We start from the raw sequence: 23113 nt of genomic DNA, 5'->3' as shown, positions 1-23113 counted from the left end.
GAATATGATTGAATTGACAACGACTTGTAAGATAGGAATTTTAACTAATGTTTGAGGATAAATTAGATAATTCACTTTGTTGTGGATTTAGAATCTATCATGTCTAATTATGTTTATCTCACACTTTGACACAACAAATAATAGACTGAACTCAAGTCTATTTTATATGTCACCACTTATCCCATCAGCCAACCAAACAAGCCCAATGGTTTGGCTAAATGTAGTCCCTCTGTCATTTTTTAGCCCTTTAAAATATTAATTTGTTAATGAACTGTCTAGTGCTATATTTTTTTTCTCTCCAATGATGCAAGGCTATACCTAATTATTAGGATTGTCTGCCCTCCTATTTCCATACTCTGCTCATGCCCTCCTATAATGTGTGGTCACGGTTAAGGCACGTCAACATTTTATATTAATTTTTTATAGAAATAATAAAACAAAAAGTAATAGGAATATAAAATGTTGACATGGCTTAACCGTGACTACACAAACAAAAAGATATGGGAAAAGTATGGAAATGAGAAGGCAGAGAATCCACCTCCTCACAAAACCTATCAGCCATGCTTTGTTCAAAGCAAATTCCCTCATCGCCAGCAAACACCCATTCAACACATTGAATTTTGGTTGCATCTTGCAAGCCCTGAACTTTGGAATCGTAGTGAAACCCAATTTCGTTACAATGTTTTTTTATGCTAGCTCTTATTCTTATGCTATTTTCCTTCTAGGGACATGACAATATATGACCATAAACCATGTTGTTTTTGCTTCCGCCCAACGTGGGTTAGAGTTCGATCGACTGCGTAATCATGTTTTTAAAAAAGCAATCTTGAGAGATATGGAATCGAACACACGACGTTGGGTACCGGAGTAAACTCGTAAGAACTTGAGTTGCAACCCTTTTGCACAAGAGAAATGATAAATACACACTATTTTAGTTTTTCATGCACCCCTGTATAATTTTATTTGTTGTTTTCGTTTGATTTATTTAATCCGACAACCAAAAAAAAAAATTGTATAAAACATTAAAAATAGTGTGTAAATCACCCCTCCAAATTCATCATTTTCGAAGAAAAATACATGATGAAATTCAATCATAAATTCTTTTTTTAGATGCATTGGTTTTTAATAAAATGTAGTAGAGGGGGGGACGGGCAAGGGATTTCTGGATGCAATGATCTTTTCTCTTTTGAGAGAGGGTTGGTGCCTCACACATAACTGTTGATAAAGAGCTAATCTCGATTAATTTGTCTTTACAAAATTTATAAAAAAACACAATATATAAAAAAATAGGTCCATGCATATTGCATAATTGCAGTATATTGTGTTGGCAGCAAGAGTATGGGAAGGGCATGTTATGTAAGTGTAAGCTGCCCATGACGATGTGACATGTGCAATACATACGAAAGAAGAAAAAGGATGGCAGGCTTTTCATTTTGTTTTTACCTTTGCACCGCATTTTAACCCCGACAAAAACTGTGTTTCACGTTAGATTCTTTCTTGCAACTAATACATGATATTAGTGTTGGTAGATTTTAATCCTTTTTTAGTTGATTGTGTTTAACATAGTCTCTAGTGTTATACAAACTCATAAGATGATACTATGCGAATTTATGAATAATAAAGTAACCATGCCACACAAACATAAAGAACTTGGCGACGTTCGGCGAACTTTGCCTACTCTTGTGTGATCTCCCTTGAGAAATCACCTGCACAATAAAGAATAACAGTTCGATTATAAGAACTAAATGAAAATCTTTATGCTAAACCTCAAAATCTTGCTTTCTCTCTACTCTTCATGTGAATAAACAACCCCCTAAAAGTTTAATATATAGACTGATGAGATTCTTGAATCCTTTTAAAATAGGGAAAACTAACTTATCTCTTAACCTAAACTGATTGGAATTACATAGAAAACCTATTTCCCCAATTCTTATGGGAAAGAACATGTGCACATTCATTTTCTCCTGTTTTCCGATTATACTATATAGACCGATGGTTACATGCCTTATAATGTTCATACATCGAAAATACATTAATCTTAAGTGAGAGGACATGTAAATTCTTTTCTAGGGGGATACAAGCATTATTCTTATTTAAAATGGTTTTAAAATATCACTTGTTAGGACATGTGGTGCCTACTTGTCGAGCAAATAATCAAATTAATGAGGCCCATATGTGCCACGTTAACATTTTGAATGAAAAACTTTACGGACGTAATAACATGTGACAAAGTGGAACACGAAAATATAATTTAAGAGGTAAGTTGAGTTAAAAATAAATTTTAAGGAGTAAAGTGGGATCGGAAAGCACTTTTATTTGGCAACAATAAATTTAAGCCTTCACACATCTAACTAAGAAAATGAATTTCCGTTTATAGGTGTTGGAGTTTTTTTGGTCGATCAACTTTTTGTCCATCATGTTTTGTTAGTGATTTTTCTTCCATTAATCAACAGTTTTCTTATAAATAAACAAGCTTTTTCATTCAACACATTTTGAGTAATTAATTGATTCATTATTTTTTACCACACTTCGAAAATACATCTTAAGGGTTGTCATTTTAAGTTCGGCAAAAAGCACTTTCTCATATTTTCGACCAGAAAAAACTTACATGCACTATTTGCTTTTTACTTTATTTCTTGTGATGCGATCAGTCACGAGTGTAAACTCAGCGCCTAAATGAAAATGTTATCAGTAAGTCTAGTCAAATATGTAAACTCGGCCACACGTTAATAAATTGAGTCATCACAATCATTCATATCCATGAAACCTCAACAGCTCATGACTGAAAGGTGAAAACATTTGGAGAGAAAAAACAGGAAAACAGAAGGATCAAACAAAGCCAAGTAGGGTTTGGATAGGGTTGGAAAAAAGTTGCAATGTCACATGCATGCAGATTACATGAGAGTGTTATGTATTATGCCGATGACACAAAAATCCATCATTTCTTGGTTGACTGGAATAAAATGTTATGTATGATGCCCATGACAATGGACAAAAATCCATCATTTCTTGGTTGACTGTTATTTTATTCCAGCTGAGGTTAATTTGGAGCTATTTAAATTATTTTTGTTGTTTTTATTATGGGATATATTATTCACACATCTCATTTTACTTCTCACACATTCCTTGATAATTTTTGTCATTTGATATTCTTCAATTCATCTGATCCGACGGCCGAAACTTAAAATGTGTGTGAGAAGTAAAATAGGTGTGTAGATATCACACCCCTTTATTATATACCTGGCACTGGCAAGTCAGAGAATTTAACGTGAACGGAGAAGATGAAATCATGGAAATGACGAAAACTCCTGTCACAGACAAACATGCCAGAAAGCGATCTGTAGCTTTCAACATTGGAGGTAGATTGTCTGCCCTCCTGTTTGGGTGCATTTCCCATTCCCTCATATTTTGTATAGTCACGATTAAGCCACGTCAACATTTATATTGATTTTTTTTTATATAGAAATAATAAGACAAAAAGTAATAGAAAAATAAAATGTTGACATGGCTTAACCGTAACGGTACAAATAAGAGGGGATGGAAAGGGCATCCAAACAGAAGGGCAGACAATTTACCTCCTTCAACATTACCCTTTCTATCTGCAATTTTTCTCTATTTAAAAATTTTGAGTATGAGTCTATCAGATCAATTTTAATATAGGAACTTTAAATAAAAGCTCTTGGTACTTGTCAGATGACCGCAAGAATTCGAATTTAAAACATCTTTTAATGGGAGTATCAATAGAATATTACTAGATTAAGTACCGCCTTCTTCTTTACGTAACACATCTTATATATGTTTGTAATGTGATTAATCATTGCTTAGTCAATGAAAAGAGTAAATGGTAGAGATTTTGATCATTACATATAAATTTATGACGGCCGTGACCATTTGGTGGCCTTAAATAGAGCAAAACCAAAATGAATTCCTTGTAATATCGGGAATAAGATCCTCTTCAGATCACCCTATGCGTAAGTATACTCATATACCCACTGGCGGAACTACACTAACCCTACCATGGGCTATAACCCAGGTAATATTATTGAAAAATAAATAACTTCTAAATATATTGGGTAGTAATATTCACATACACATTTTTACTTCTTACATTCTTTCTCAATTTTCAACCATCAGATTGAACGAATTGAAGATGATCAATGACAAAAAATTAACAAAAGTGTGTCGAAAGTAAAAATGAATGTGAAAATAGCACAATCCTATATATTCACCCCAAAATAGTAATTCATTCTTCACTAAAATTTGAAGCCAATATTCATCCCAGATTAATTTTTTACTCAATTAATAAACACAATCCCTTAGTAAACACTCGTATTTTTAACTCTTAACACTAAACTCTGCATGTTCTCCTCATTTTTCTTTGATTTGTCGTCGAGATTCTTGTTAGTGGCATCATATCCCCCTACAAAAATTAGTTAGCCCACCCTTTCTAGTTCCGCACTTGGATATTTCTTTAGACAATTAAACAATTTTGGTGTATTGCTTATCTGTTGTTTGAGAGACTGCAGAGGGAGGAAGGGTTTGATGCTTTCTGGATCAATTGCAGTCCAAAAGAAAGATGGCATCCCATGTTAAAAACTCTAGGTTTGAAATGATCATATGGTCGTGCAAATAAATTAGGTTATCTTAATTTACCTTGTCACTAGTACTAACTTTACTTAGCACTACATAGCTCAGGGCTAAGGGATCTTCATATGGTTTAATTTGGTCATTACAGTAATCACTCGTTACAAAAATAGGGTGTATTAGTCAGCACTCAACATAGTAGAGCTCTTTTGAATGTGTTTTTAAAATGACTGAAAGCGCTTTTGGTAAAAATGTTTTTAGAACCAATCCTTGGTAAAAATGCAAGTAAATTTTGGAAAAGCGCTTAAAGTGCTTCTTGGAAGAAGTGCACAATTGGTGCTTCTTGTAGAAAGCACATTAAATGCTTTTGAAATCCAAAAACATTTTCTCTAAAAGCACTTTCAGTCATTTTAAAAGTACATCCAAACGAACATGTAGTCAGTCGACACTCAAGACCAGATTTATACAGAAAACCTTAATATTATTATTAAGAAGGACCCTTCGATCTGCACCAATATTATATGCACACATGGTAGCGATCTTGATTCAAAATACCTAGCTAGTTCCTTGCCATAAAAGGAGCAAATTAGGGGTGGGCAAACGGGTATAGGAACAACGGGTCGGGGTGGGTAATCCAAGTTCGGGGTGGATATGGGTCGGTTCCTATTTTTTAAGAGGGAAAACGGGGTAGGTCGGGGCATACCATTTTAGGGGCGGGCCAAGTCCAACTATATAGTAAAAGGGGGGCCCAAACCTGCCCGTTTGTAAATGTAATGTACGGACGAGATTGAAGATTACAATATCTTCCAATCTTAACCATCAGTTTTTACCCTAGGTCTTAATCAAACCCGAGTCTCCTCTTAAGTCTCCTCCCTTCCACCCACACTCCCCGTCTTCGTCAATCATCTTCTCCATCACCCAGACCATTATCACTGCTTGAGTTTGGCAACCACCATGACAACCCATGTTCTTGATTGTCCTCCTCCCAGTCTGCCCCCCTCTCGAGTCTCATAGCACCAACACTTATCTTATCTTTCATACTCATCTCTATCTTCCTCGACGATATCATCGAAAACCCAAACCACTGATCCATCGTCATCTCATCACCGCCGCAACGACGACCACCACCCTATCACCGACATTGAGTTCTCTGGTCTATGCGTTATCTCCTCATCAACATCACTACCTATTCCTCGTTCTCTTCCCCCTCCAACCCCTCGAATCAACTGCGCTGATTGGATTAACTACATCAGATCTCTGCTAAATCGATCTAAAGCATTGCGCTATCGTCGATCTAATTTGAGTCATATTCTAATCTGGAGCATCGCGCCATGGTCGTCGATTGAAGTCGAGAGACAAAGACCTCGATATGGGATTGGGAAAGATGAGCAAGAGAGACAAGGACAAATGTGGGAGGTTGAAGCCTCAATCCCCTTTTGTGCTGAGGAAGACGATCTCAACGAGGTCATCACTGATAAAAAAAAAATGAAAATGTACTCGTGGACCCAGTCCGAACCGACCCATTTGGGTTAGGTCCAGTTCCTGTATTAAAATTGGTTACACCCGCCTCGCCCCAACCCGTTTCTTTTAAATTTAGGTCCAGTCTGGTCCCTTCAAAATTGGTCATGGCCCGGCCCATGCTTAGTCCTAGAGCAAACATCACAAATATTTGCTATTTGTTTCCACAAAGCCCTATGGTCAATTAGCAACTATAAGTATATATACATATCTATGTTTATCATTCAAATTCAATCACAATCGCATGGTTACTTTTGCTCGAGATAACCAAATCAATTTAATAAATACTTGTGGATGCAAATTTCTGCCTTCTTCTTCTTGGACAAAAATGCACCTACAAAACAATTAACACCTTAGGTCAAAGCCAAGAGCCTCACGTGCCCACGATGAATGAGGGGGGGCTTTGGGCGAAGAACCTCTAATGCCAAAGTTAGAATTTGAGGGAGAAAGTGTTTGGAGAAATTTGGAGAATTTTAGAAGAAGATTAGACTTAGGTTTTTGGAGAAATGAGGGTGTTTATATAAGGGTGTGGCCGGCCCTCTTTGGAGAGAAGGGGTCCAGCCACTTATGGTGGTTTTGGCTCTAATTGCAAGATATTATGTCAAAATAATAACTTGCAATCAATTAGAAAATTAATTAATTAATTAATTAGGAAATTAATCAATTAATTTAGGTAATTAATCCTAATTTGAATGAATAATTAAGAGTTACCTTATGGGGAGGATTTGATGAGGATGGATGAAATAGATTTTGAATAAATACCTATTTTGATCACTTTTGACTTTGATTGAGTCGTGCTTGTCTGCTGCTTGCATGTGGGAGTTCCGGTGTGCCTCGAGGGTAATTTTATCTTTTTAATCCAAAAATCCGCATGTCACCACTATATTTTTCTTGATTATTTTTTGCTCCACAATACTCTTAACCGCTTATGTTACAAAACCCTTTAAGTTATATTTTCTAATTAATCACTAGTTGAAGACCATAGAAACCCAAAAACTAATCTTAATTTGCCTGTTTGAGAAGAATATTATATTGTGTGCCAGTATGTAAAGAGGATGTCCAGATTTGCGTGCGCATTCTTCAAACCATGGAACCACGTGATGTTGTTGTATACTTGTATTAGACAGCATGTAATGCTATAATACATGACAAATTTGTACTCACAAAAATCATATTATGTCAAATCACAAACTAATTATTTTTTCTATTATGTCGGTGTTTGGATTTTTTACTTTCTACTGCTGAAAGGCTATGAAGTTGAAGGATCTCTCTAGTACCACCGATTGATCTGTTTTGTGCTGTTGTCCATCCATCAAAATTGTCAAATTTGCAGTTATTGCTTCTGTGGACATGGTAGTTAAATAATCTTATCATAATCTTATCATTTTTGTAGAATTATCAGAGAAACAGGTCAAGGGTCCACTTTCAACAACATCAATATTATCCTGAATTTGATTATTACCACCTACACAATCCATCAAGTGTAGAGTTTTATCATAAAAAGGTAATTGTGTTAGTTAAAGTGGAGTTAAGATATTTAAACTATTACTTATCTTTTTGTACCATCAATGTGGGATTCAACACGACCCTCACGTGGGATCTAATTAGTGGGTCACATGTAGAAGATCCACACATCGGCAACCACGTGGAGCCAAGAGAGACTCACCCTACACACGGGCCAAGGGACACACCATTATCGCGCGAGCCCAAGGAGACCCACCCATCACGTGGTAGTACAATACGGGTCCTCTCCTTAACTCTGATACCATGTAGAATTATCAGAGAGATAGGCCAAGGGCCCATTTTCAACAACATCGATATTGTCTAACTTGGTAATTACCACCTGCACAATCCGTCAAGTATAGGGTTTTATCACAAAAGGTCTTGGTGTTAGTTAAAGTAAAGTTAAGATATTTAAACTATTACTTATCTTTTAGTACATTCGATGTGGGATTCAACTGTTACATAAGGAAAATATTATATAATTGTTCGATTTTCCACAATTTTATACCGTAACTGGATTTTGTTACATCTTTTAACATTTTGAAGAGAAAATTCTTAAACAAAATTAAAATTAGTAAATTTTGGAGTTTGTCCTTCATAATCAGGAACTAGTAAATAATCTGGAAAATAAAAGGTGAAGATTGAGGAAAAGTTTTATTATTAAACTTCACTGTTCATTTTCCATCCTACTGAGCAATATTCTTGTGTGCTGAACACTCAAGGGAAGACTTTGAAGAGTTGGCTTCTTGCCACCATTGAACTGGGTATGTCGCGGTGGTAGGGCATATCATAGGCCCGAAGCACCTTTGATATGTTGTGGCCCAAATGCCTATTACCCACGAGGTAGACATATGTCACATACCCTCGAGGTGATCTATGATCATAGCGAGCATATAATCTTTGTGTCCTTCTCTATAGTTAATTTGTGATCATAATGAGCATATAATCTTCGTGTCCTTCTCTATAGTTAATTTATGCCTCCACATCTAAGTTCAGAGTTGTTCTTAAGCAAAAGTGGGAAGGTCGATCGCCCGGGACGCCAAATCTAAGGGGACCCCGCAATTTTTTTATGAGTATATATACATACTTAATAAACCCTACATTTTTTTTTAATTAAAATTTATCTTAATACACCTCACACGCTTTCCCATAATACCCTCACATTTCACGCTCTCTATATACACCATCACACTCCCTACATACATCCCCACATTCTTCACACTATCAACACTAATGTAAAGAGCCAATGCGCAATTCACATCCACTAGATGTTTCAAAAAGAAACAAATTTTATTAATCATTTAACATGTAAATTCCAATACAAACTTACAAATACAATTTCCCTTCTTTCTGGGCTATGTCACCTTTAGTATGCATGTAAATAAAATAACGAAACATAGTAACTCTTTAAGCCCTAGAGACTAAAGATCAGAAACGAACTTGGCTTCTGTTTGCCCCTCTTCCGGAACATTGTAAAATCCTTGTATTTCTCTCCAGCATCGGCACGAAAATGATCATGTCAAATCTCTTGGCGTTCTAGTCACTCATATCACAGATATCCCTCAGGCACAACATGATCATTTGATAGCATTCTTAACACAGTTATAGGCATAATGAAAAATAGAAAGTCTTATCTCATGTGAAGCTTTCAAAACGTTGATTTTATGTTCCATTCGTCAACAATAATTTCTTTCAATCAACATGTTTGTAGGTTTATTGGTTAAGATTTTGTTCTATAATGGAGGGTGAGAGTAGCTTTGAGAATTGAAGAAAATAAATAATCTTGAGATATACATGTTAAAATTGATTTGGGGTGTATTTATAATCTTTTTATTTTTTTTATTTTTAAAACCTTATGAGGTCGAATTTGTCATTGCATATTAGTAATTTAATATTAAATTTTTATATGAAGTGTATTCAACATTATGTGGGGTGCTAATAAAAAAACTCATATTTAATATTAGGTAATATACAAGTAACCTTTTAAAGCTCAATGTTGATTTTTTTTTTTTTTTCTTTCTATGGATTCAACCGAGTATGGTGTAGGTGCTCAAACGAAATATATATTGTTCGGAAAAAAAAAAAAAAAAAAAAAAAAAAAAAAAAAAAAAAAAAAAAAAAAACTTAATTATATCTTGTGCCTCTTTCTTTCCCAAACCTAGCGTGCAAACAACATTCTTTTTTTTATCTTTTCCTTTCTCTCCATTGATCAATCTCCCTTAAAGTATTTCTTAAGTTCCTACAACGCAGGTTTAGCTCTTTCAAAATACAAGAAAAAGGCAAGTTGATTGAGGTTGTTGAACAATTACTTTAGGTCAACCATGACACATGAAAGGCTAAATGAATACTATCCTCTTAGAAAGTGGTAGCTCAGACTATCATATCTCTATTCCTACTCTAGACTGCGAAAACCAAATCATGATACATGGCCAAGTAGTAACTCAAATTTTAGTTTCACCTTTCCCACTTCAGAGTGCCAAACTCAAATCACGATGTATAGTTTTGGCACTCAAGAGTGGAAAATATCACATGTAACCCAAACTATCATAGAAAGTTATAACTCAAACTATATATCATATCTCCATTCTCACTTCCGATCGAATGCTATAACCAAATCAAGATGCATTGCTTTAGCACTCATGGAGTGGAAAATATCACCTGTAAAGGTAGTGTGGGCTGTCTCAAACATTAGTTCAGGGTTTAGGGTTTGTGGACTCCTTTATATTCCTATATTGCTTACTATAAATGGGTATATATAGTCCGGGCACCATACCGCATGGGGGTTATAGTGAAACCACACTTAAGACCTCATGAGAGACTCTGTGGCGTGCACCAAAATGTAACGTGGGTGGGGGATCATTACGAACCAAAACAAGATATATTGTGGGCATGCCAGAAAAGAAAAATATAATGCAAGCAGTATGGTCCAATGTATTGAAAAAGAAAGCATCAAAAGACAATCAACAGTGGTGTTCCTTGAAAGTGAACACAAAGTGTGTGTATTCTCTTTTTTATTGTTAACTGCGTGTTCATCATCTTGCAATGCATGCGGCTCAGCTCCACGAATTTCGTTTTCCCCCCACCTTTACAATATGCAAATATGTTATCAATTGGCATTGCTTCGGGTGTGTGTGTATATCTAATTTTTATTTTTTCAATTGTTGCAGCATATTTACACACTAGAAGTGATATGCGAATAAACAAAGTAATTCTTATGCCAAATAAAGTCTAGGGTATTACTATCTAAAGATTATCAATCATTATAGTTTTTTTTTCTTTTTGTCAAGATTTTATCAATCAAATCAACGACACACTACTGATTACACTGATATTTGTCATCAACTTAACTACATCCAACGTACGAGGGAATTTTATGATATGGAAAAGAGCTTTTAATAGTGCAACCAAACCAAGCGACAAGCTCCAAACCATTCTCTTCTATATGACGCATTGCAAAATCAGGTACCAAATCCTACCACATAATTTGCAAAGACATCTGCCAAATAATTTCCTTCCCTAAAAGTATGCGAAAAATGCAGGTACAAGCGAGCTACATACCATAAACAGTTTATCCAATAACCTTTAAGAAACCATAGGATATCCATAGAGCCAGCTGCTAGAAGATGAACAGACGTACATTGACTTTTTCTGTGTACAAGTAAGATATTTCCCTCAAATTTATGAATTAACTGAGATAAGAGCCACCTCTTTTAAGAACCTCAAAGCATTGTCAAGCCTATCAGCTATGCTCGAATGTTAACATTTTTTTCAAGCTTAACAAAGCATGTCATTAATCACAAAATTTTAGTCTCTCCAGTCTCTAGATCTCTAATTAAGCAAGTGGCCGTAAAATTAGTGTAAATCAGCAGAGCAAAAAAATTGAACATCGCCAAAGGCATAAGAGGGTCAGCCTACAAAACAAAATGGATTACAGTCTGTCATACCAATGTTTTGCATGCCATCCACTAGCCATACCATGACGGATCTCCCATTTACCCCATGGAACCGGATCCCCTCCGGATCCAATAAAACTGAGCCTGCTAAGCAGGCAATCCGGACCGTTGAAATTTGATCCAATGGCTACAAACAGAAGGACCCTCTAAAATTTATAATAATTGTAACCGTTGGATCAAATTTCAACAGCTCGGATCGCCTGCTCAGCAAGCTCAGTATACATGGATCCGAAGGGGATCCGGTTCCTTAACCCCATCCTACCATCTCTCTCTCTCTCTCTCTCTCTCTCTCTCTCTCTCTCTCTCTCTCTCAAAATATCTTACCAATAAATAATGTAAACATTTAACAATATTTCACACCTTTCAGGTTCAGGTTTGTCGGGTGAAAAATTTAGTTAACAGTAATAAAATTTTAAACGGGCAAAAAAAAATAAAAATAAAAAACAAATGGCAAAAGACCACATAAATTTGACTGCCAAGCTATATATATACACACTCCCCTTCACACTTAATCCTCATACATTTATACTCTAAGAGCCATGGCCACCCTCTCTCATGTCTTGTCACTATCCCTCCTCCTCTTTTCCTTAGCCCATGGCCTCAACAACAATAACCCTCAATGCAGTGATACCAAAGAGCAAGGCTCAACCCTCCAAATCTTCCATGTCTACAGCCCATGCTCTCCCTTCAGACCCTCCAAACCAATGTCATGGGAGGAGAGTGTCCTCCAAATGCAGGCCAAGGACCAGGCCAGGCTCCAGTTCCTGTCCAGCCTCGTCGCCGCAAAACCGGTTGTTCCGATCGCTTCCGGCCGGCAGATCATTCAGAGCCCCACTTACATTGTGAAGGCTAAGATCGGCACACCACCTCAGACTTTGCTCATGGCTGTTGACACTAGCAGCGATGCTGCTTGGATTCCATGCAATGGCTGCGTTGGCTGCTCCTCCAATGTGTTTAACTCTGTCAAATCCACAACCTACAAGAACCTTGGTTGCCAAGCTGCGCAATGCAAGCAGGTAGTCATAATTAATTTCATGCAATAACTTTCAGAAAGAAAAAAACATGAAATTGTTAACCTTTGTACATCTTTTCTCTGTATTTAAACCAATTTTGCATGTTATGTTGTCTAACAAATTGTAAATCTGGATCATTGATTAGGTGAAAATTTGTTTAAAAAGCAACTAAGTGACCGTTTGACAATATAACATGTCATACACATGTCATTGTCTAACTAAGCATATCTAGTATCCATTTTAATTATGCTATAAAACTCCCTAACATGGTTTAATAATGAAAGTGATCTCTTACTTTTACGCACTTTCTATTTTAATGTGCTAATAATCTGTGCTTTACTAAAATGGGACAAAATGATACACCAACATTATGCATGTGATTAATCTACAGGTCCCCAACCCCACTTGTTTAGGCAGCTCCTGCAGTTTCAACATGACTTATGGTGGCTCCAGCATAGCAGCTAACCTCTCACAAGAAACCTTCACCTTAGCAACCGACTCCATTCCCGGCTACACCTTTGGTTGCATCCAGAAGACCAGCGGCAGCTCCGTGCCGCCACAGGGTCTTCTGGGGCTTGGCCGGGGACCATTGTCACTTCTATCCCAGACCCAAAACCTCTACCAATCCACATTCTCATACTGCCTCCCCAGTTTCAAGTCCCCAAACTTTTCTGGGTCATTGAGACTTGGCCCTGCTGTGCAGCCCAAGAGGATCAAGTACACCCCACTGCTCAAGAACCCTAGAAGATCATCACTCTATTACGTGAACTTAAATGCAATTAAGGTTGGCAGGAGAATTGTTGATATCCCTCCTGCTGCTTTGGCATTCAATCCCATCACTGGATCGGGGACCATCTTTGATTCAGGTAACATTTTCAAAGATTATTTCTTTTAATTAAATAAATAATTATTATCTTAATTAAAAGAATTTTGGGCATGATCAATGGTATTTAGGATCCTTGCTGACTTAAGGTCAGGTCACAGAACTGATTTTAAATGTATATTTTTTGTGATCACGTGACTGGCCCTCATGTCATGATTCGAGTAGAGGACCCCTCCTGGACGTAAAGTTGGTTTGGGATTTATCTTCGGGGTATTCTAAACATCAGGCTTTTATTCTTGGTTTAGAATCTAATGATCAAGATTTAATGCCCAAAAACCTTGATGTACAGAATACAACGTTACATAGAAAAATTTTCACAATTATTTATGACCTTATGGTGATGCTCATAAGCATAATGTCTCAAAATCATTACAAATAACATTTTCCTGTTTTGCATTAATCAGGAACCGTGTTCACTCGTCTAGCGCAACCAGTCTACCTTGCCGTCCGAAACGAGTTCCGAAGGAGAGTTGGCCCGAAAATACCAGTGACAACCCTAGGCGGGTTCGACACATGCTACTCGGTCCCCTTCGTGGTGCCAACGATAACGTTCATGTTCTCGGGCCTGAACATGACACTGCCAGAAGACAACATAGTAATCCACAGCACAGCTGGTAGCATCACATGTCTAGCCATGGCAGCGGCACCAGACAACGTGAACTCAGTGCTAAATGTCATTGCCAATATGCAGCAACAGAACCACAGAGTGCTCATTGATGTGCCCAACTCAAGGCTTGGCGTGGCCCGTGAGGCCTGCACTTAGTCAAATTGTCGTTGCCTTTCCCCAACTCCCACTACTATCTGTGCTCAATTAGTGTAAAACTAGTACTGTTTTTAATTTGGTTTTTTAATTTTTTATTTTTGGGGTGTTTTGGCATATGTATGTGGACAGTCAAGACACAGAAGTGGGATATTGATTGGAAAGGTCCAAAATATGGTGTGTTTTTTGTACGTTTGTACCGACAAATATCACGAGAAAGGGATCCAATCTGAATCTCAATCTGTAGCTTTGTGTCTTGTTCTCTGGTTGGATTGGTTTAGATAGGTATCAGTACAATGTCACGGGTTTTTTTTTTGCAAAAGGCTTGCAGCAAGAACTCTGTTCATCTCCAAGGTTTTTTAAATCAATAAAATTTAGAAAACTTTATCGAAAAGCTTCCGATATTGTTTATTTTAATGAAAAATAATATTTTTACACTAAAAAGTTAATCATGGTACTATTTACTTTATCCTTTATTATGTTCTTATAGTTAAAATTCAAAGTTTTCAAACTTTTTTTATTAATTTTCCTTAAAATTTACTGTTAATTAATTTTTCTGTCATCTTTGTGTGAGATTTGATTGATTAATTGAATATTTAATTCAGATTTTGAATACAGGAGAATTGTTTTGCGTCTTTTGACCCTGTATACACACATGCAAAGCATAAGACATTTATGTTACATTTGTGAGGGTATTTAAACAAAATATTGTTTTTCAAATAAAAATAGATAAATGAAAAAGCCGAATTTGAACTTTTAATACTTTCAAAATCTGTGAGTTGCTCTCGTTCTTGAATTTGGTTCAAGGCAAAGTTTTGTTTCATAAAAGTTAAGAGATTTTTTATGTTATAATTAAAATAGTTACTTAATACTATAGTAATATTATTTTTCGTTTGTATTTGCGTTCTTATTTTTATTTCGAACCACCGAGTTCTTTTCCCTAGGCCTGGCTCACCAGCTCATTTATTGGTTGGCAAAAACCACTTGAGAAACTGTGTTCAACAAACGTAGAAAAAAATGTAAAGGGGCTCCAAAGAGTCCGAAACTTTCTCAGCCCCACTTTAGTCCACACCTAATCCTTTCAAGATGTTGACCCACTTAACCAAGGGCTGCTATTTTTTCACAAAAAAAAAAAAAAAAAAAAAAAAAAAAAAAAAAAAAAGAAGAGAAGAAGAGAGACAATAAGATAAAGAAATTTTATAATGTCAATGGGCGAACAAATCATACCTTTGTGATCATTTCCTTCTTAAATATGGTATTACCACTAAGTCAACAATGTTTTATATTTTCAACATTGTCTTTTTTAGTAGAGCAATGAGTGGGTGGATTTATAGTTAGTAGTTAGAAGAGAAAAATTGGTGGGAATCGAACCCGTACTATAGTGCATAAATATAATTGTTTTTTATCATTACGGTAAAACATCATCTGCTACAATATTAGTCTTGGGTAAAAACTGAAGTTGTAAGAACTACTACATGTATTAATGACGAACTATAATTCTCTTCCCTCCTCTTTCCATTCCCTTCCATCCTCTCATATCACATTCTCTTATTTTGTCTTTCTTTTTCTATAAAAAATTAATATAAGATGTTAACGTAGTTTAACCGTGACTGTTCAAATAGAAGGGGAGGGAAGGGAAGAAAAAAAAAAAAAAATGAGAGAATCTTACTCTATTAATGACATATATAAAATTGATGTTGTTAAGAGCACGTCTACCTGTTTTGTCATTGTCATGGTTAGGGAAGCCCAATTACAATTACTATTTACTCTAAAAAGTAATTGTCTTTGTGTGGTGGCATTCGTTTTTCCATTGCAATTGCGGTTGTATTTACAAATATATTTATAATGGATAATTAAATAAAATACTTAATATTACGTTCTAGTGGTATCCCTCTTTACTTGTAAGTGATAGATCTTAAGTTCACTTCTCGCCAAAGACAAATTTTGAACCACATTATTACTAATCTATTATGAGGTTAAGCCACCACTTCAATAGGAAAAAAATTATAATGTGACGGGAACACGAATCGGTACATCAAGTGTCATAATATAAGTGGTTGGAAACTGGGGAAAAAAAAATCTTCAACCACTTGTACTATAACACTTGGTATACCGGTTCGTATTTTCGGCACACTGAAAAACCTCTCCTTCAATAGTTTGTTAAAAAAGAAGTAATATTTGCCTACACTATACACCACCGTTCACACGAACATGAGAAACGTGAAATAGCAAAGCATTTTTTTTTTTGTATTTTTACAATTATGTTTTCGAAATTTTTTTTTTTTTGGAACTTTTATTGATTGTCCTAATTTTTTTTTTTTTTTTAAATTGAATTGGAAAAAAAAAATTTCATGTCCATGGACCATTGGATCATTTTAGCATTTGAAATTCAATGGCTTGTAAGACGCCACATGTATAGTCATTAGGGGATTGGATTTTTTTTACCGAAAATGATCCTCGTCGGATTCTTTTCTTGGGGATCCTATGAATCATGCGATCACAACCTTCATCGTACATCATGACTGCACGATGTACGACATCAAACTTTGTTGGCTCAGTCTCCTTCATCGCGTATGTGTTTCACGCGGCAAACACACAAAAATTTGAGTGCATGGCTGACGTTAGCCAAGCCAACAACAAGCCAAGAGGTTGACAGATTTTGACCGGGCTTTGGGTCGAGCTTTATGTGGCCTACCATTTGCCCTCCTCATTTTGGGCCAATGGAGTAGTTTTATTGGATTTTGGGTAATTCAATTGCCTTGCCTTTCACTGGTAGACATGCTCTAATGGTCGTTTACTAATCCGTAATTAGAACACGTGTAATTGAATTGAGGAGGAGTTAGAATGAGTTAGAGTCAGAATCAGATTCAAGTTGAAACCGTTAACTAAAGTTTCGGAATTGAAGTAAGAATTGTATTTATCTATATAAGTTCTTTATTAAAACACATGAATTGAAATGAAACCAATGTGATTACTATAATGTCCCTATTCCTTTCAAACTTAGTAGTGGGCTTTCAATCTTGAAGTGGAAGTCGTCGACGTGGCATGAATAGTTATGTGAATCATTTGGGTCGTTAGGGTATCATTCCTAGAGGTGCAAGTCTGGGTTCTGATCTGTTGGATCGTGTTGTTGGGAGAGTTTGGAGGTGGGGCTATTGGGGTTGTGAAGATGGGATTTCGGGGTGGGTTGGTGATAGGATACTGAGACTTAATGATGACTCAGCAGGTTGAGTTGATGATGTGGCAGTATTGTTAAGATAATATTGTTGAGTTAGCAATCTGTTAAATGGTTAGACAGGAGTTAGTGGCTTAGAGATTAAGCTACCTAGTGCTATATTAGGGAAGATTTTAGAAGGAAGTTGATGTTGTTGATTTGTTAATGAAATAAGAAATACTCTGCTACTGCATATTGGGGAAGACGCAGAGCTTGGGTGGTATCATTGGTATCAGCCAGTGCTTTTGATCCTACTTGATCCTTCCTCGCGTATGACTCGCTTTGCTTCCAAAAAAAACATGGATACTCGTGTATTGAAGCTTGAATCCTTGTTCGCTGATTTCCAAAATGAATTCAAGGAATCCAGAAATGAATTCAGAGAATCCAATGAAGAATATCGCGCAACCCACGAGTTGATTCTTTAACAATTGCAGTCTTTATCCACAAAGGGTAGTGGATCTCTTGGTGAATCGTCAGACGACACCCATTCCGATCCGATTCTTCAAGAAATGATGAATCTTATTCCGGGTCCTACTTTTTCTCTAAGTTAGATTTGAGATCCGGATATCATTAAATTAGGATGCATCCTAGTGATATAGAGAAAACTGCATTTCAAACCCATGATGGGCATTACGAGTTTTTGGTTATACCTTTTGGCTTAACAAATGCTCCGGCCACATTCCAGTGCCTTATGAATGAAATTTTTCAACCATATCTCAGGAAATTCATTCTCGTTTTTTTTTATGATATATTGGTTTACAGCCAATATTGGGAATCACATATGGATCATCTCAAAACTGTCTTCCATTTGCTGCAAGCTAATACACTGTTTGTTAAGAAGTCTAAGTGTGCATTTGGTCAAACTACTATGGAATATTTGGGACATATTTTCTCCCAGGACGGTTTAGCAGCTGACCTTTTTAAATTGGAGGCCATTGCTAACTGGCTAGTTCCCACTTCCATTAAATCACTTCTAGGTTTCCTTGGTCTCACTGGTTACTATCGCAACTTCATTCCATGATTTAGGAGAATAGTAGGTCCATTGACAGCGTTCACAAAGAAAGACAACTTCCATTGGTCTGAGGCTGCTACCACTGCATTCCAGGAACTCAAACAAGCTATGTTGTCTCCTCATGTTTTAGCCCTTCCTAATTTTTCCCAACCATTCACCATTGAAACTAATGCATCAGGTTTTGGGATTGGTGATGTCTTGCAACAATCGGGTCAACCAATTGCATTCACTAGTAAAGCTCTTAGTGTGAGGAATCAATCTTTGTCAGCATACGAAAGGGAAATGATGGCGATTCTTCATGCCATCAAGAAATGGAAAAACAAGATTCAAGAAGTTTTATATCCCTCTGATTCTACAGTGCTTAGTACTTTGAGGTATAAGGTGAAAAATGAGTTCTTAAGGTATAAAGATCGAATTGTGTTAAGTCATGCAAGTTCTTGGAAATGCAAGGTTTTCGAGGAGCATCATTACAGCCCTATTGCAAGTCATGCGGGGTTTCTAAAAACCTATAAGAGTATATCTCACACTTTTCATTGGAATGGAACAAAGAAAGACATCAAGTAAATGGTAACAAATTGTCAAGTTTGTCAACAACAAAAATATGACTCTTGCTCCATCAGGCTTATTGCAACCATTACCCATTCTTACAAATATCTGGACTGATATTTCTATAGGCTTCATCATTGGGCTACCACCAAGCAAGGGGAAAACTGTTATCTGGGTGGTGGTGGATAGGCTTTCAAAGTATGCTCACTTCCTTTCCCTTTCTCATCCATATAATGCTACTTCTGTGGCATAATTATTTGTGCAAAACATCTTCAAACTCCATGGAATGCCAGCTTTAATTGTGTGTGATAGGGACCGGGTTTTCATTAGTAAGTTTTGGAAGGCATTCTTTGCTTCATAAGGGTTTTCTCTATGTTTTAGTTTGGGCTATCATTCACAAACCGATGGTCAAACGGAAGAGGTTAATCGCTGCTTATAAACATATCTTAAGTGTTTATGTAGTCTACAACCTAATAAATGGGCAACTTGGTTGCCATAGGTAGAATGGAGTTGCAACATTGCCCATCATTCAACGACAAAAATGAGTCCCTATGAAGCAGTTTATGAGCAATCACCCCTTGAGGTTCTAGTATATGAAGACGGTACTACAAAATTGGAGATGGTTGACAGAAGCTTGCTTGAGAGAAATAGAATATTTTTTTTCTCTTAAAAGCTAATCTGGCAGCTACTTGTAATAAAATGTTTGTCCAAGTCAGTAAGCACAGAACTGAGAGAGTTTTTTCAGGTGGGAGATTTGGTTTACCTCAAACCAGTCGCTTATCAACAATTGTCCTTAGTTGGCCACCCATTTCATAAGCTAGAGCCTAAATTCTATGCTCATTTTGAAGTGCTAGCCAAGGTTGGTACTATGGCATACAAGCTGATGTTACTCACTGATGATGGGATACTCCAAGATGTGCCAGTAAGGATTTTGGAACGGAAGTTAGTCAAGGAAGGTAATTTAGCTACAACCGAGGTGTTGGTTCAATGGCAAAATCATCCTCCAGAAGATGCAACTTGGAAGAATTATGCAGACTTAAAAACCAAGTTTCCAATAGTGGTTCATCTGTAATCTTGTTTCTGTTATGTTTATAATGTTGCTTATGAATTGGTTGTGTAATGTTTGTGTTTTTGTTGTAGAAGTCTTGTGATACAAGCCTTGTTTTGAGGGGGGTATTGATAGGATACATGTTGAGCTGATGATGTGGCAATATTGTTAAGATAATATTGTTGAGTCAGCAATCTGTTAAGTGGTTAGACAGTTAGGAATCGGTGGCTTAGAGGTTAAGCTGCCTAGTGTTATATTAGGGAAGATTGTAGAAGGAAGTTGTTGTTCTTGATTTGTTAATGAAATAAGAAATACTCTGTTACTGTATATTGGGGAAGATGTTGAGCTTGGGTTGTCAATTGGTGGTGGATCTTGGGAGGATGAGATTTGGGTGCGGCAATCTTGGTTGGATTTGGGTTGGAGGTAGGTGTGCCTTGGGTAGTTGGATGTGGGATGGGAAGACATGCAAGTAGATGCAAGAGGAGCTAAATGTGGAAAGGTACTTTTTAATGTACAAGGATAATTTGGTGAAATGCTTGATTCTTGATAGAGCCTTTCTTTTGAAGTCCAATTACTGCCTCTATCTCAGTAATTGAATTCATTGTAAATCAGGAATATGATTATTGCTTTATTAAATTGTTAAATGTTTTAAGTCTTTGGATTTTATTTAATATAATCTTATGACTAATATGCATTTGATAAGATTATGGTTAATATGCATTTGATATTCGCATATCCTCAAAATGAGAACCTTATGAGGGCAGGACTTTATATATATATATGAGAGGTTTTTATTTTTTATTTTCTAAAATTAGATGATGTCCACTTATTGAACAGAATTTAGCAAAGATTGACGTAAGACTCATGTCACAACTACTGACAGGTCTTATATTTCCTCCGATCATGAGAACATCTTATATGAAATGTATATTAGGTGACGTCTCGTTTTTAATAATATGATATAATGTATTAAAAAAATGACACATGTTATTTTTTATTAAAATAAAATGTCTTCGTGACAGTTCACCTCGTTTCATAAGAGTCATTATCCTCTTTCATATAATATAATGTATCCTTGAGATAGCATTGACTCTTGGTGCGGCACCCTCTAGCTTCCTTCTATCTGTATATATTATTATATGTTTGATTCGATTCATTCAAGAGCCAACCTACACCGAATACTTAGTTGCCTTGTCATCATCAATTAAATAATTATATATTTCTTTCTCTCTTAATTTATATTTCTCTCTTTCTTAATTTGCTAGTTATCTAGCAAACCAACAGCTTTCCAGGTAATTGGTCAGCCGTTGACATTTCATTCATTAAGTCAGGACATTACAACGGCGATAAACTTGATTCATATAAGTTATTCTCTTCTTACGAAAATTATACAGTCAATGCATGTGGACTTGAATAATCATCTCCATGCCCTTTCCCCATCATAATTAAATTTATATTTTTCATTTCATGAATCATATCATGCAGTTAGGTTGTCATCCTTTAGGAAAATAAAGTAACAAAGTAAATTCTCCAATTTCTGTGGACTATATACAAAATATAGGTATACATCCACCATTATTTTGTCAAACTATCAATTTAATCCATAAATGAAATGAAGTCATATTTTATATGTATACTTACTGAATACTACGGGACCAACTCTTGGCAACCATTTTTATTAAGTGACAGTTCTGCCCTAATTTTACTATTATTAAAAGATAAGAGGGTTCGGAACTACTACCTCAAGTAAGGAACATAACATGTTATATGTAATATAAGTACAACTAATGAACAAAAAAATTGTTGCGTAGAGATGTAGGTTTTAATCCAAATAATCCCAGAAAAAAGTGATTATAATAAAATTTTAGCTTAATTGTAATAACGAGCCCTTAATTTATACACGAGTTACAGTTTTAATTGGTCTGCCAACTTATAGCTTGTATAAATGTACTTTTAAAATGACTGAAAACACTTTTAGATAAAATATTTTTTGGTTCCAAAAGCACTTAAAGTGCTTTTTGCAATAATCATCAGTTATGTGCTTCTTCTAGGTAGCACTTTAAGTGATTTTCGAAAATTTACTTGCATTTTTACTAAGGATTGGTTCCAAAAATATTTTCACCAAAAACACTTTCAGTTATTTTAAAAGCACATCCAAACAAATTCTTAAATTCTTCAACTCTCGACCAAGTTAAGGTCTTCTTCCAAACAATCGACCAAATTAAGTTATCATCATCATGAAAAAAATGAACATATATTTTTAAAGGATCAAGAAAATATAGGTTGGCCTGATCCTTCCTAAACTTACAATTTGTGACCATGTCCCTCTCTCGCAATTAATCCTATTAATTATTTGCGTCAAAATAAGAGTTATTATTGTACAGTAAAAACCCTATTAATCATTTACTCTTTTATTAATTTCTTGTTTTATTTTATTTTTTTTTAGTTATTTATTTATTTATTATAAGCAATATCTACACTAATTTACTATGTATATTGAGAAGGAGTGAAGAGCTTGAACTGCATGATTAGAAAAAGAAACTTGGGGGCAATCCGCGGTTTCGTTGTTTGTTGTTAGAATAATACTTGGTTACTCAAAGATAAGTTAAGTATGGATTTCTACTTAAAATTTTTCAAAATAGTTTATTGTCAATTTATAGAACCTCTTATTTTATAATCAAAACTGTTTATATTATAAATCATCATATAAAGATCTTTTCTGTAAAAAATCAATTAAAACTAAGGTCGTTTAATCATCAAACAGTTTAAAAACAAATGTACAATATTGGTAAAAGCATTATACACACCTTTTATGTATTTGCTACAATAGATTAACTAAACGACCTTAGTTTTAATTTTTTTTTTTTTTTTTTGGCAGAGATGATCTTTACAGTATGATTCATAGTATGAACATTTCTGATCATAAGCACAAAAATCCGTGATTAAAATGCTAAATATTTTGAGTAAGAATTTTTACTCATTTTTTAATAGTCAAGTATTGTTTTGTTGTTAATTGACATGCAAATTTGGCGGGCATAGTGAAGAAAATTAGTATATATACACAGAAGAGCTGATCATT

General features: G+C 35.6%; 2 protein-coding genes across 2 annotated transcripts; both read left to right on the top strand.

Moving 5' to 3' along the window:
- The first annotated feature begins 12094 nt into the window (after nt 1–12094).
- On the top strand, nt 12095–14625 carry LOC137746431 (aspartyl protease AED3-like). Its single transcript, XM_068486449.1, has 3 exons — nt 12095–12574; nt 12963–13437; nt 13859–14625. The coding sequence occupies exons 1-3, from the start codon at nt 12098–12100 to the stop codon at nt 14215–14217; spliced, it is 1311 nt and encodes a 436-aa protein (XP_068342550.1). The 5' UTR covers nt 12095–12097; the 3' UTR covers nt 14218–14625.
- A 3584-nt stretch (nt 14626–18209) lies between these two features.
- On the top strand, nt 18210–19175 carry LOC137748045 (uncharacterized mitochondrial protein AtMg00860-like). The gene is made up of 3 exons (XM_068488146.1): nt 18210–18373; nt 18455–18841; nt 19115–19175. The coding sequence occupies exons 1-3, from the start codon at nt 18210–18212 to the stop codon at nt 19173–19175; spliced, it is 612 nt and encodes a 203-aa protein (XP_068344247.1).
- The last annotated feature ends 3938 nt before the right edge of the window (nt 19176–23113 follow it).

The sequence above is a fragment of the Pyrus communis genome, chromosome 10, assembly GCF_963583255.1.
Source record: "Pyrus communis chromosome 10, drPyrComm1.1, whole genome shotgun sequence".
NCBI lineage: Eukaryota > Viridiplantae > Streptophyta > Magnoliopsida > Rosales > Rosaceae > Pyrus > Pyrus communis.
Note: the sequence above shows the minus strand (reverse complement) of the source record. Positions and strands in the feature narration are given on the sequence as shown.